The following is a 16,313-nucleotide window of genomic DNA, read 5'->3' as shown; positions in this document are numbered from 1 at the left end:
ATCTCTTTCCTGCATTTTTATTGGTTGAAAAATCTTGCAAAGAACATCTATTCTTTCCAACAGCACTGACAAAGAAGGCTTAAGGAGAGACCATTTGTAGAAAACCTGGAATGTCCCATTACAAAGCCACTTCCACTCTGCTGGAGAAATATACATTAGGCTGTGAGAGGTCCAATCTGTGATCCTGTCTGTGATTGGATAAAAGCAGCTCTCTGCTCTCAGCATAACACAGACCAGTGGTACTGCCGAGACAATGCGACAACACGTTTTGGGAGGAACATCGTTAAATAAAACAGACACAGAGGAACAGATGAGGCAGGTTGCAGCCACACGGATCTATAAGCTACATGAGTTCATAGTCTGTTTCAGAGGGTTACCCTACAGCTGAGCTGAGATTCAGAAACAAGTAATGGTTAGTAGGTGTGTGTGTGTGTGTGTGTGTGTATGTGTGTGTGTGCTCGCACGCCACAAAGCCTGAGGCTACCTTTCTCAAATTCATACCTGCTACCTGCCAAGCCACACTTCAGCCTACAAACATAACACCCGCACACACTCTCATTGAAACTTGCGTTTGATGCTTATCAGTTTCCAAAACACTGCCTTCCTGCCTTTAAATGTGCATGTGTGTTTGTTTGACTGAAGCTGTGACTTCATGTCCTCACTCCTGACACACACCTGCCGGATCAAAACCACCTTTGACATTACCCAGCTACGGGCACAAGGCATGCATACATATCTGTACCCATACACAGAGAAAACTCATATATACAACAAACCCCCTTCTCTCCCTCCCTCTCTCTCCTTCTCTCTCTTTCTCTCTCCATTCACCAAAAATTTGTACCAAAATAGGTAAACTTATTCATCTCTATTACAGTAAACACAACAACAAAGATATGTTCACTGTGCTACACAAAAACAGTAATACAAGTTGCATAAGTACTGGCTGTGAGGCTCAGTAGTGTACAAGAGGTCGTTTTGGGCTGACTCCACGTGACTATCATCAGAAAACTGATAGATAAAGAAAAGAAAAAACCATTTCAAATATTTCTTAAACTTAACATGACTAAATCTTTGTCAAATGAAAACAGAACAGAATCTCGCTAAACACGGGTCTAATCCACCATCCGCAAATCGCAATTCCTCTTTGGCTTTATTCTGCCCGACGCCGCGAACAGATATGACGCAAAACCGTGCCAAGTTAGCCTGCGGCGAGCGGAAATGACTTTAAAAACATGAAGGAAAAAAAAAAGTGACGTTTTCTCGGTCAAGCAGCTGTACGAGGTGCACGACGAGGCGAAAAGAAATGCCATCTGCAGAAACTGCAAGTCCAACTCCCACAACGAGAGAAACAAGCCAAAGCTCTTTAACACGATGAACCCGATACAGCCTAGCACATCATCACGCCGATCACATGATGAGCAGCCGATCTGAACCCAGCGGCGAGGCGCAAAAAACCCGAAAACTGCCAAGTCAAGCTGCTGTTGTTTCAGAATCATTGCATCCATCACAGCTCGTTTGGAACTGCTTCTATATGGTTTATAATGTCATGACTTTATTTTGATCTGCTGATGTGTGGTAGGCTATAATTTTATAATTTTTATTTTAAAAAACGTTGCCGCGTTAGGCTCAGACTGATATCACCAGGAGACAGGTCGTCTGACTTCATCATTATTTCTCAGATATAACCCGGTGTGTGCATTAGACTTCTCTCCACACAGAATCAGCACTAAAGCCATACGTGTGAGACCCACTAAAGAGTGGCAGCATCTCTCACGTCCAATCCAGCGTCAGCGCATCGCTGCCAGACAGTGACAGTCATCACGTTAAGAAACACATCAAAAGAGCCAGAGTCGAATCACAGAAAACCAGACAGGTGTCAGAAAATAAAAAATTAAATAAATATTTTAAGAAAACAAGGTGAAACTGGTCAGATGAGCTATGTTTCATTTTCTTTGGCATAGAGAGGGGATCTCCAGTACCGTGTGTGGTGAAGGAAAAAGCCAGGTAGTTTCAGAATGTGTATGTGAAGCAGTGAAGAGTCTGACAGTGACAGGTTCTGACAGTATTTTAGTGCTGATTACGGAGTGGGAGGAAGGGAAGCAGCAGCACATCTGCTGCAGAAGGTGGTCAGTACTGCTGCAGGCACAGGGAGGCAAGCCCACGCGCCCAGGGCTATTAATAGCTCCCCTCCCCTCTCTGACAAAGACAGACAGACACACACACACACACACACACACACTCACTCACTCACTCACACAAACGCACACACACACATAAACGTACAAACACTCACTCACACAAAAACACACACACATACACACATGCATGCACTCGCGTGCGCACACACACACGCAAACACAAACACACACACGCAAACACACACAACCGCGCACGCACACACACACACCCAGAAGGGGTGGAAGATGAAGGCAAACAGCCACCTCAAAGTATGGCCTGCTGAATTTCCTGTTTGCTGGACAGTTCAGTACAGCCATTTCAAAGCAAACAGTCTACTAGCATTGTCTGGCTCCTTCATGCTTTTTCCTGACCACTTAATTATGTCTGAAGTAATCAAACTTGAAACACAATGAGTTTGGTTAGATGGTTAGACACAACAGACAAAAGAGGAAGCAGAAGTAGATAAAAAAAAACAACATCATCAACAACAACAACAACAATAATAATAATGATAATGATGATGATGATGATGATGATGATGATGCCTATCAACAGTGATAGTAGCAGATGGAAAAAAGCTAAAGTGCCAAACCATTCCTAACTTTTTAATAGCATTGAGATAAATTAAATAAACACTGACAACACTAGTGTAATCAACTACAAGCACAATAAGTCTCTTGTGATTCAACAGTTATAGTTTGAGGAATGTCTTGTATTAAGACTTGGTTGACTGTGACAGATTTTTTGTAGGAGCTGCAGACACGAACATGGTAATCTGCTGAGGACACACAGGCAAACATGCAGACAGGCAAACACACAGTCTCACACACACACACAGATGCAGACACACATACACACGCCCCTTTGTCCATCTTAAAACCATACATCAGCAGACTCTTGAGTTAAAGCAACATTTTTTTTTTTTTTTACCTCAGGTAAAACACAAGAATGTTCTAGAAAATACAGGACCAGACTTAAACAGAAACCGACTCCAACAGAGCATACAGGAAACATCAATTGGACCGTTAGCGCGGGGTCAATAAAAGCACATACACAGTCTCTGGCAAAAGGCGGTCGACCACCAGCAGCATTTGTTACACGCCAATCACTTCAGCCTGCCTCTGACTGTAGGATGTGTCTGAGGTTTTTACTCATTCTTATCCGAGGGTGTGAAGAGAATTTTTTTTCGTCTGTACAGATTTAACCAGACAAGGGAGTATCATGCGAAAACGACTGAAGAACGAGATTGACTGTGACAGTCCAGTGCAAACAATGAGAAAGAAGGAGAGCAATAGGGTAATCTGGCAGTCAACCACAAACAAACTCAAACACTGTCTGTAAATACACACATGTGGGAGAGCAGTCAATCCAAGACACAAATGCAACCAGCCATTACTGGGTTGAGAGACAGAAAAGAAAAAAAAAAAAAGAAAAGGAGGCAGAAACACAGAGGGAATGAGAGAGAGAGAGAGAGAGAGAGAGAGAGAGAGAGAGAGAGAGTGAGAAAGAGAGCGAGAGAGAGAGCGAGAGAGAGAGAGAGAGAAAGAGTGAGCAGGAGGGGGGGGAGTGTGAGGAACAGGATGAGAGTGAGAGGGAGAGAGAGAGGGAGGGAGGGAAGAGTGAGCAAGAAAGAGAGAGAGGGACAGAGAGACAAGGGTGAGCAAGGGACTGAAAATGAAAGAGAGAGAGAGAGCGAGAGAGAGAGAGAGAGAGAGAGAGAGAGAGATGGGGGAAGGGCTGAGATCAGCGCTGCTGAGCTTCCCAAAAATTAACCAGAACACACACACACACACACACACACACAAACACAGACAAACACAAATATGTAGACCTACACAGTGTTTCTCATCACTGCAAAATGATTTTTACATATCATATTGAGACACGGATTCTTAGCTTATTCCAATGTTTTATGTTATTCCTCCTGTCAGGACTTAAACAGAGAGCAAAGCCTTGTGCTTCTCTGGGAAAAAAAAAAAAAAAAAGTATCATAGATATAAAAAGATATCTTCTCAAGAGTTACCACTTAGGATATCAGCCCTCGGGGGAAAAAAAAAAAAAAAAAGATTACTCAACTTTAAAAAAAAAAAAAAAAATCAAACATCTTTCTAATCAATATCAGATAAGCAAGTCTTACACAACCTCATAGCTCCCTCCCACAGTCCATGAATCAGTGTGGAAGTCCCAGTAATTTAAAATATCACACATCGTTTCTCCATACATCTCGGACAACATCTTTTCTACCTCGCCAGTCTAAATTCTCCTCCCATTCACCATCCGTTATCCTAATGGACCTTCCCGTGCAGTCTGCCTTATGCTGATACTCTGTACCAAACTCACCTTATCCGTGCTACTGCACCACACGCATTACTAACTTGTCTTTTTCCATTTTAGACATTTTATCTCCGATCTGCTTCACACAGGCCAATACCTAATACAAACCTAACAAGCACTATGCTAAATTCATATAAATATTACCAATTATCATCTCTCCATATTCCCGATATACACACCATTTAATGTCCCCTCTGCATGCACATACTCCTACACTAGCTACATCCTAGGTACCTCAGGCTGTTCATTTCAAAGTAATATGTCCCTGGCTTAGGTGTCACTGTGTCCACAACAGCTGCAGGGAATGAAAGAGCCATTGCAAGTCACTCAGGGGGAAACTCAAATGGTTTAGACCATACATCCACGCATATGCATGCATAAACTTATAAACTCTTACTCCAGGGCTTGTGTGTGTATTTCTTTCCCATTAACGTGGACTCAGATTGGTCTCTGACTGCTAAGTTTTTTTTCTGCAGACCCTAGAACAGGTTTCAACTTTGAAGGTTCCAGCCTGCTTATTTTCTGAGTGCTTTTAACTGTCTGTGGTCTCAGACTGGGACAAGCATGAGACAGCTTGCCTTAATCTGACCTGCTGAAATTAGAACCGTTACAAGTCCAAAAGTTGTCCGAGCAGAGGCCTTCCAAGTCGTAGCCCAGTCACAGAAGATGTATGTTGAACAAACCACCAACTGTTGTCAATCTCAGCACTGCCTGACTCAACTGGCATTTTCCTGTGTGTTCAGTGCATGGACCTACGGATAAGCTGAGTCAGCACTGCTGAAAACAAAAGGTTTGGCTTTTTAGAAGTTACCTCAAGTTCTGGACTGATGCCTTAGTAACTCATCTCTAGAGGAAACATACAAGACTAATCTACATCACTTTTCACTGTCTACATGCATTTAAACTAGCCAGATGATCCACAAAATCGTGTTAAGGATGAAGAACAAACTGTTCACAGGGTATAAAATTATAGGTAAACCCACAGTACACTAAGGTAACACCTCATGTTACACTTCAAGCCCTTTATTATCATTACAACTAGTGTCTGTGCCAGTCTTCAAAGAGCCTACTTACTATAGACACAGATCCAAATGAGAATCAAGGACAAACAGTAGGTCAGCATGAAGGACACTGAATAGCACAGAACATTGACAAAGCTTATTTTAACACAGGTTACCTTTTAGATATAGGCCTAGGTTATGCAAAGACCACACATACAAAGATTGTCAAATGATAACGGCCGCAGTTTCAGAAATCATTTCTGACAGCAATTAGCAGTTTGATGCAAAAAAGCAAAAGTAAACTCTGTCAAAAAAAAAAGCTTACAAGGACACCTGTTCAGGGACAGGCTAGTATGAGAATAAGGATTTAAAATGTGAACTTCAGAAAGAAAAGAGCTTGAGTTGGTTATATTTTAAGCAGAAAGTATAAATAATGTGCTATTTCAAATATGTCAAGGGAAGTGACCACAAAATAGTTGTGTATGCTTAGATATAAACGATTTCAGAAACCAGCCCTCTAAAAAGTTCAAGATGTTCATCCCCTGTAAATTTGCAGCCAGCTAACATCACTCTCTACATCAAAGGTATTCGGCATAATAGTCTTGTCTAAACAGTATAAGTCCCTGAAAGCTTTAGGTGTTAACGGATTCATGAAAAACACATTTGGTCATCAGTAGCTATCAACTAATGTTAATTCTCCATTAAATGAGCTGTTACAGTGAGCTTGACAGGGCATCAACACTACCAGATTCCCACTACCCGACGGAGCTTTCTGGATTGTATTGGCCATCATCTTGAAACCACGACGAGACAAGTCAAATAGTTTAGTGCAGAACACTCTACTCTACTTTTCTAAATACAAAGGGAGAGATGTGCTGTCTGACAAAGTACCGTCTGAAAGATAATCACACAAGACAAGTACTACAGTGCCGACAGGAAGACATCTCTCAGTATCAACAATAACATGTCTCAGCTCCACAGCTACACAGCTACTGCCACTGGCTCCAGCAATAGCTTCGCAGTAAAAATGCACTTCAAATGCAACTTTTGCCACAACATGACAGATAATTCCACACTTAATTAATGTCTTAGTGGTATAAGTGAGTACTGCATGTACTTCTAGATACGAAGTAACAGCTCTGAGCAGTCTATCTTTACACAGATTGAGCGCAGCATTTTACCTTCAGTTCCGCACTCTCCGCCATCTTGTAGTTCCTACTTAGCGCAAGCGTGACGTACCTTGGTCATGTGGGTTTCACGCAAAGCACACTTTCGTCAACGCGCACATGAAATTTTGTTTTCTTGAGAAGCGTGAGATCGCGTCACCCCTCTGTATGTAGTAAAGATCACACTGCCATATCACTATAGCCAAACCAAAAACCTCTCCGTGGTGGAATGAAAGGCGTGTGTTTGCCTCTACATGCAATGTGTACGTCTCTGGTAAGGATAGGAAAAACTATTGTTCATTATTTATGGCAAGCATATTTGAGTCTGCCCTGTTCTCATATCAGTCACCTTCTCTCATGAGACCTATGTGTCTTTTAAAATTATGTGTAACACATGAAAGCACAACATTATGTGACAAGTAAGTTAAACAGAGTTGAGACAAAACTGATTATATTATAAAGATAATTAAACTCTTTTTGGTTGTTTGCCTGTTTTCTATCCAGTTTAATCCCAGTTACATTGTACCCAAATGTTCGCACGGAGTAACAAACCAGAGCCAAAAAAAACGTTAAATTTTTCCAATACATACTAATGTCATGTTTCTGTAGCATGTTACAGAGGATAAACAATTCCACGTGCCTCCCCTGCAGCCAATTAATTGTCTTTACACAAAGGACACAACAGCATGTGATGCATTATGCAATTACTGTACATTAGTAGCTGAACCAGCTCAATTTTCATCCAGTTAAAACCTGCCAAGCTTGTTATCAAGCAGGTTGTCTCTTCACGCGCAGATTAAATTGAATTATACCTAGAGCTAAACTTCTGATGATGGAAGTCTCACATACTTCCTTTATTTTGAAACTTCACTCCTATTGCACTTTCACTGAATGGCTTGTCCCTGATTCACGTCTACATGTAGTTTCCTATAGTCAAACCTTGGCATGTCCTCTAGCCTTTCTCTCAAGCCCCATCTATCCTTCCGCCCCTTGAAGTAGGTTAAATCTTCTTTAACAGATCAATTCCAGTTTGATCTCTTCAAACTCGCCAAGTTTAAATGGTCCAATTACCACCACTTAAGGATGGAGGTTCGTTACATATGTTCAATTCCCAGCCATTTTTCCCTTATTTTAAGCCTCAGGTGGATGATGCCCACAGTAGTTGCCCCAGAGTTCCAAGCCTCAAACCAGTTCCTGGACTTGTAAGCCTGTTATGTGACAGTGTTCTTTGTGAAGGGTACCGATGTAACTCTAAAGATGGAGACAAACTGAGATTGTGTTAATGCTTATAGTGACACCTACTGTATAACAGATGAACTGCATATCAATTTCGTCATCCGACAAGTGGTCTGGAAGTTCTGATGACAAGACCACAAAGGCACATCTCCAGTCACAGAAAGTAAAACCTTCTTATAATTCTCACCTCGGCCTTAGCTGGGTGAATCAAACAAGTCACATTTATGATAAATATATGGATGTCTAAGCTCCACAGAAAAAAATACAGCCATGTGTTTTTTTTTAGTGTAATGTTGGTGTTAGTGATGCTGATTTTTTTCTGTGTCTTTCCTGTGAGTTTCTCCTGCATTCAAGATTAATTTTAGAAACAAGTATGAAATTATTTTCATTCAGCCTGACTAACAAAGTTAAAAGGTTTATATTACATGCTGTAGTAGGACACTTGTGTGGTAAATACGAACCAAATACGTTTCTGAGGTCAAGGGTAAAGAAATGTATTTCTCAAAACTATTTCTACTGTTTGTTGAAGAAAGGGCAGGTAACAGAATTTCACATAATATTTTCTCAGCTAAGGTCATCAAAGGCTTGTGTCACGCATTCCTTTTTTTCCTCACGTTGCACTTGTAATTCCTATGATAGCCAGTAGGTGGCAGGGTTGTATTTCACAAAAGGCAGAACTAAGCGCTTAGGGTTATAATATTTGATAAGGTATGTTTTTTTGGGGGGGGGGGGGGGGGGGGGGGGTAAACCTACCGATGAGTGGTTAATTACTTATTTTAGACACATACAGTTAAAGATCTTCCATAGTATTTGATGTTACCGACTTGATTTATGAATTTACTACGGACACGTCTGCAACCCTAAAAGAGAACTGGAAGCAGCCTTTTCAGCAACAAAACACTGGAGGAATGGAAGTTTCCCCGTCAGGTTATCTGTTATATATGCCGTATACATCAGTATATATGCCAAATGAAGATATTTATATTATATGATGTTGCGTACTCTTTATACCATGTGCTTCTTATTTATTTCAGAATGAACCTCTACAGGTCCTAATTCAAACCAGAGCATTACGCTAGAGTAACCTGCTGCCTGCTGATGCTCAGGGACGGATGTTGTGTGTGTGTGTGTGTGTGTGTGTGTGTGTGTGTGTGTGTGTATGTATATATATATATATATATATTATAAGGGGACAAAAAATCTCCAGAAATCTCCAGAGTTTGGACTCTATAATAAATGCATAGGACAGAATAACATAAAAGTGGAATAAAAAATAATTGTGTAGTTATGAAAACAATGTTTCACAGAGGTTTATTATAATAATGAGGCAATTAATAACTTTATTTCTGAAAATACACTCCCAAATTGAAGTACAGACCAGTCATATGGGTATGTCCTCACGTAGGATTGATGTACTTTGTCATGGACGGTTTTTATTAATATTTCTGATATTTGGTAGATGTGGACTAAGTGCTGATATAAAATTTCTGTTACATATTAATGTTCTTGATACGTTTCATTCCTCAACAAAAGCTGAGGTTCTTCAATTAAAATGAGATGCAATTTTATGTGGTCAATAGAATTACCAATTTAAAGTGCTTGAATTTGATTATTTACAATACATTTGGGATATCTGATCAGAGAATAAATCAAGGTCAAAACAAATCCATGTAAGAACACTTCAATAATGTTAAGAATTTTTAGTTTTAAGAAATTTCACATTATACAGTTCATTGCACATCGCCACATATTATGTAGTCATAGTTTCTTCGGGGAGGTGTAAAAGCTCAGAACAAGTTAATATTAACAATCTTTTATACATATAGAACAAACACACCATTTCATCTTTACTTATGATCCATGGCTTGTTATATTCGGTGAAGGATACTCTAAATTAACATCTTCATTGTCCATTCAAGAGCAGAGCTTAAAATGTCATAGTACTTTGGAGGGTCGTATTGCTGCAGTCCACGGACACTTCGATGTTCGTCAAATTAGAGCGACGCTCACACGAGTTAAAAATAGAGAATTCCTTTGAAAAGCTTTCTGGCGATAGTGTGCCATCATCATTTTGGCCTTAGGGTGGCAGTAAAGGCGGTTTGAATGTACAGGTTCCATTGCAGTGGCGCGGAGTAAGCATTTTACACGAGAAGTGGTGTAAGGCGTCGTGAGCTTCTAGGGGAGAAAGACATTTGTTACATGATGCAAAAGTGGAGAAAACAAATCAAATTTTGGCAGTTTCGATCTTCAAGTGCAATTTCAATCTTCAGTTTACTCCACGAAGTGCAAGTCATACTATTCCCATACAAGATACGCTGAAAACACATTACTGGTCTCAGCTCATCTCAGTAATGACATATTGGTTTAGGCGGATGTTACATGCAAGGCTTTCACTCAAACAGGCAGATTTCCAGGGACATTTCAAACCAAATTGCCAAACTGGTCGTTGTTGTAAAAGGACATGACATCACTCATCAAATATAAACAAGTTTTAGCCAAGAATTCAAATTTCATTTATTGACTTAAATGCGAGCTTTCCTGATAATATGGCAGGGAAATGTGAAGTGTCAGATCAATAGCCTGTATTGGAAAAAGTAGCACTTGCATATTTGTTTGAGCTGAAGTCAGATTAAATGCTCCCTTAGACTGCAATAGAAAGAAAAACGAATTTAAATATTATAATGATAAAAATTACCTTTAAGCTTCTGCTGAATGGCATAACGTGCCTTTCTTTCTTGATCCAACTCGTTGCACAAAGTATCTAAGTGAATGAAACAATATATATGTAGACCACTTGTGTGGGTGATTTACAAGTCTAAACTATGAATGATCTTTTTCTAACTAACTATAACTCCATTACTATAAACTAATTATATCCAGTTGTTGAGTTGCTTATTCTTTCAAACTACGGGAAATATTATACTTGCTTACTGACGACGTGGTCATCGTTCTAGTTTTTAGTCTAGCTAAATCGTTAAAAATGTATGGGGTTTTTTTTTGTTTTGTTTTGTTTTTTTTGCGCTAAAAATGTACTAAATTTGGAAAATATAAATTGTAGAACTTGAAATATGCAAGTGTCACTTCGTTTTCTAAGATTTTTTTTCAAGATATGGGATCATGGTATCTGTTTTCGTATGTTTTGAAATATCATCTATTTAAAAGTTAATCATTTACCTGTTTTAACCTTTTTGAGAAATGAAAAAAGCTCACCTCTGACTATCTGTAGCTGCTGAACCATCTCCTCACGGTAAGAGAGTTCCCTCTTCATTTGATCTTGAAAATTATCTGGCGTAGTCCACAAATACAGTTTTACAAGCCATATATTCCAATTTTGCACGTAAAATGCAAGTAACAATAGGCTATTGGAAATTAATATGAGTGAGATGGCATTTTAATCACCTTTTAAACTTTGAAACTCTCGCTCCAGTTTTTTCCTTAGTTCCACTTGTTCCAGAAGCTGTTTCTGGAGCTCCTCTAGCCAAAAAAAGATGAATCTTTTTACAATTAATATCATCATCTTCTTCTTTTCACTACAGCAGCAGCAACAACAACAACAACATCAGCAGCAGTAACAGCAGCAATAGCGAGAACAACCGTAACATTCAAAACCTCTTTTACTTTCACTAATTGCTAGAGAGGGCGTTCACTTTGTTTTTAATTTTTATTTGATTTTGTCTTCTTCCGCTGTGAGATGGGGCTTGCTGTCAGCATCTTATGTTCCTAGTCTAAACATGGGGTCCCCGTGTTCTCAAGCATGATATTGCTGAATAATTAGGAGCGTAGCCTCCGGGCTTTTGGAACGAGCTGGGTAATGCATGAGATGGTCTGAGAGTAACCAGTTCAAGGACATTTCTGTATAATGCATATAATTGCATTGTATGCGCTCTCATTTGATTTTTCACGAAGATGAAATACAGACGGTTAACAAAAATCGTCGTGAGGCAGTTGTTTATTACTATCGTTTCTCTCAACAGCCTCATTGTAAAATTTAAATCCATTACTGTTTACACGCTGAAGAATCGAAGACTGGGATTTTTCATACTGGCGAATGTCTGCGATCATTGCATTATTATTATTATTATTATTATTATTATTATTGTTGTTGTTGTTGTTGTTGTTGTTGTTGTTGTTGTTGTTCATTGCAGTTATAGATCATTACAGTTACTAAGCCTAAGCTCAGCCTTAGCTTATAAATTAAGAGAACCCATAACGAAATATAGGTCTTGGTAAATCATTCTAGATATTGGCAAATAATTCACAGCGCAGTGAAAAGTGAAGTGAAACAGTGAAATGTCAGCGGTGTTAAATCGATGTCGTTTATAAACAGGGAAAGATCCGAAATGCGCAATTCAATCAAAATATGTGTTTAATAGAATTAATACATCAAGCGAACTAATTACCACATAAAATAGAATAACATGGGGAAAGTTGCGAAATTAGCATTTAAATATGAGATATAATGTATTTGTGTAGAGTAAGTGGAATTACTGTAATAACACCACCACGTCCACCAGTAATTATTATTACTATTGTTGTTATTATTATTATTACTGTTGTTGTTGTTGTTGATATTATTATTATTATTATTATTATTATTATTATTATTATATTAAATAGGCAACTATGTGATTAAAATCTTTATTTTAGATTCCCCGGCGTCCTTAACGTTATTAGCACAGGCCTGCTTGAACTCGTCTTTAGATACAAAAAGTCGTGGCCTTGAAAATGTATACTGTATATTTGCCCATCCGGTAAGGGATGAACATATACTGTTTAACAACATATAGGACCGTTTAAACACAAAAGTGAACACTCAAGGCAGCAGCAAACACAAGGTTATTATTTTACTGTTGCCTATCTTACCTTTCGCCATGTTTTCGAAGTCTTTTTCAATTAGTGGAACTCTACTGACATCACTGCGCGCTGCTCCACCGCCTGCTCAACAAATTGGATGGCATATTTATGTTTTGCAGTCACTCTGATAACCGCATTTATGACACTGACTTCATCTAAATTTAATTTCACAATTAAATAATATATATAATAATTCCCTGATTTCCGTGAGTATTATGGTTACTTACTCTGCCTCTCCTTGGAAAAGTTGATTTGGTCCGGATGGGATTTTTGAGACTCACTTTCATTTTCTGTTAAGGTATTATGCGATTTGTGTAAATCTAGAAAAAAAATCGAAAATATTATGTTAGAATATGTAATCTAATAATTCTGATGAGACGCAAGGAAAAGAAAAAGTACTCTTGAGGACAAGGATCGCCTAAATGTACACAGGTTAGAGAGTAAACGGAAAAGCTCTGTCATGTGATAGTAATGGTGCAGTTTTAGGCCTACCATTTGATTCTTGGGGGTTGCGCGGAAATTTGGGTCCTGAAGTACACACGGTGTTCAAAGGCACGATTTCGTCCTTTTCATGGGTGTACACCTGCGGAAACGAACGAGCCAACTACAATTACTTGCAGACCCTAACTATGTGCAATCCCTTCATTTTGTCACACAATGTTACGTGTGTATATCTCGTACAGATACACACATAACATCCAATTGATCTCCATCTGTTTGGGAATTAAGTTACATTTAAGTAAATTACTCAAATTTAAAACGACACTGAGGCCAGTGGAGTTTACAAAGGCTGTAATTTGCACCAAAACGACGACAGCTTTCAACTCCCTGGCGAGTGTTTTTAACAAATACTTCTCGGGTTGATCAGGGAGAATTAGGTCTGGCCATTCATACTAAGAATTCAATTAAGTGCAATTAGACATTAGTGCGACTGCCCATTTATGTCTATGAATTAATTAACATGTAAATGCGAAGACCTTGAACAAAAGTGTTACCCTGCAACGGTTAGGTGAGCGTGGCATAGTAAATGTATACTCATTTCAACGTAGATATCATATAATCAACTTCCCATTTGCTTAATATCGAAATCATGACAGACTTTTAAGTTTAATTCCTAATATATTTATAGTGTTTTTGGGGTCTGTCAACAAACTTAAGATGAAAATTGTTCAGATATTAATTTATTTAATAGGGATTTTGGGTGAGAGAAAAAAACATTTGATTTATTATCTCTAGGAATTACGCACTTCGTACATCGTCGCCGTATTTTTGCTTTCAGTCGTCTGCTTGCTCTGTTTTCCGTCATCAGGCGACCCAGCCTCGTGATAAAATGGTCTTTGAATGTCTTCAGGTTGTTGCTTCGGTCTGGGCTCTGACTCTTGGTTCTCATCTTGATTGTCTTGAGAGGATACTACTACCCCAGGACTCGCGCGATCCTCCACGGAGAGTTGGATTGACTCTTCGTCCTCCTGCATTTTGTTTGATTCCACATCCACATCTGGCTCTTCTCCGCTGTCCACCTCTGGTGAAATGGATCTATAACTGGAACTCTCGCTGATGAAGTCTGGTGATAGATAACCAGAACGGGTCCCACTGTATGTGTCCCTGTTGCCATACAGTTTTGCTATGCTCTCTGCGTCTTTCACAACTGGTCTAAAAGCAGAGACATAGCTCATCTTTCGAGGTGTGGTGGGCTGACCTTCCACTGACCTGGCTTCGTCTCCAGATTTATCCTCCTCGTTCCTAATGGACTGTGAACTAGAACAGCGCTCACTGTCAAATAGACTGTCTCTGGGTGTGTTCCCGCCTCTTTCAGTCTCTTGATGTTCCGTGTCAGTCTGGCGGGCAGCTATGAGTTCTGTGTGTGGTTTGGATTGCTGATAGGGCGGCAGTGTAAGGCCTCCGGTTGTAGGCCAAAACATGGGGAAAGAGGGGTAAATACTGTCTTTAGCTCCGGGCCAGAATACACTAGACACATTGGCTTTGTTCTGTTCACCGACGTTGTCGTCCTTCTTTTGACACAATCCAAATGCAGGGAAGCCGTAAGGATGTGGAAACAGGGGTGGTGGAATCTTCTGAAGCATTCCAAAGCTCTTACTAGGCACAGGAATTACCGGATAGTTACGCACACTACTGGTCAAACTCATCGCATTTCGGTCCTCATCACAGCGGAGGGTTTTGTGTGGAATCTCGGGGGAGTTTGCCCGCGCAATGTTGCTGGAGCCCTGCGGTTTTAGGGGAGATGATATTTCTGATACACTCAGTGGCATCGTTCTTTTTCGGCTCCCCCCATTAAACATGGCCTTTACATCTTCCCATGCATGCAAGACGTCTTCAGAGGAGCTTTTGTCAGTTAGTTTGAGATGGCGCCTCCACGAATTGAAGTTGGCCGCATCTGGCTGCGTGTACTTTGATTCGGGTGTGCGATGGGAATGGAATATGAATTTGTTTGGAGAAAAATACATATTGCAATAAGTGCATTTGATGCATTTTGCCCTGGAGCTGTTGTATCGAGCTGGTATGAAGCTCCCTCTGCTCCCCCACGCGCATTCGTGTGACACGTCAAACGCGAAATTTTCTGGAAGCTTAGGAGGGTTATGGGCCCCAAGGAAAGACTTGCAAAGCCTTTCGGCCTCGCGCTTGGTGATCATGCCACAGCGCCGCGAGGAGATGGGCATAGCCCCCGCACGCCTCAGTATCTCCAACTGGACAGGTGTGCACTGCACACACGTTATTCCGAGAGCAACGCGCCGATTGTGGATCTCGTTGTAGCTGTAGTTCTTCAACAGAGTGTTGGAAATTTGGGCCAAGCACAATCTCTCCTGACCGTCTATTACCAAGGAGACGATAGGCACGCCGTACAATATGGTCTCACTGACTTGATTGGGCTTTAGCGAGCTAGTGCTGGAGTAAGGCTGCAGTTCTTGCTTTGAGGTCGGGGGAGAGCTGGAATCTCGGCCCGCTGGCAACTGACTGGATATCGACTCCATGCTTGGAAGCCTGGGGAAAGCAGTAGTTAGATTTGGTTAATGTTCTTCTCAAGCATGCCTTCATATTAACCTATAGCTGCTACAATGTTATTAGTGAAAACCCTCCAGAAAACGCAAAGAAGACCTTATTGTTATTATCATTATTGTTGTTATTATTATTATTATTATTATTATTATTATTATTATTATTATTATTATTATCAGTCATTTAACATTTCACAGTGAATTATTTTGACAGTTTTTTTTTCACAATCAACAGACTATGAGTTACCTTGAATATTTTCTGTTGTTGAATAGTTCAAACAGTTCAAACCTTTCAAAGATTCAGATGTTTGAATTTTTTCATAAATACCTGAACGGTCAGTAATCAAAAGTAAAATTGTTTCATGGTCACTGGCATGGAATTAAATCAACTCATTCAACTGGTTTCTTGTCCAGGTTGCGGCTTAATTCGTTTCCATCTTGTGTCTCTAAACTATCGTCAGCAACACTGTGACCTGGGAGCCTGAACCATTGCTTAATGTCCTCAAATCGGCTCAGAGACCGTGCGATTA

General features: G+C 40.0%; 1 protein-coding gene across 1 annotated transcript; it reads right to left on the bottom strand.

Annotated features, from left to right (window-relative positions):
• Positions 1–9,992: 9,992 nt before the first annotated feature.
• skor1a (SKI family transcriptional corepressor 1a) lies at positions 9,993–15,759 on the bottom strand. The gene is made up of 8 exons (XM_030766594.1): positions 14,017–15,759; positions 13,262–13,352; positions 12,997–13,089; positions 12,779–12,850; positions 11,315–11,389; positions 11,126–11,200; positions 10,611–10,676; positions 9,993–10,090 (listed from the first exon to the last, which is right to left on the bottom strand). Exons 1-8 carry the CDS (start codon positions 15,757–15,759, stop codon positions 9,993–9,995), a joined length of 2,313 nt encoding a protein of 770 aa, XP_030622454.1.
• Positions 15,760–16,313: the final 554 nt, after the last annotated feature.

Source organism: Chanos chanos, chromosome 2 (assembly GCF_902362185.1).
Source record: "Chanos chanos chromosome 2, fChaCha1.1, whole genome shotgun sequence".
Taxonomy (NCBI): domain Eukaryota; kingdom Metazoa; phylum Chordata; class Actinopteri; order Gonorynchiformes; family Chanidae; genus Chanos; species Chanos chanos.
This window is presented reverse-complemented; position numbering and strand designations above follow the sequence as displayed.

Excerpts from the sequence above, each read along its gene's own strand:
- skor1a (XM_030766594.1), bottom strand. The coding sequence starts at position 15,759 with ATGGAGTCGATATCCAGTCAGTTGCCAGCGGGCCGAGATTCCAGCTCT. Across the intron at positions 13,090-13,261 it reads CAACCCCCAAGAATCAAATG|ATTTACACAAATCGCATAAT; the intron begins GTAGGCCTAAAA and ends TTTTTTTTCTAG. Across the intron at positions 10,677-11,125 it reads GCAGCTACAGATAGTCAGAG|ATACTTTGTGCAACGAGTTG; the intron begins GTGAGCTTTTTT and ends TCATTCACTTAG.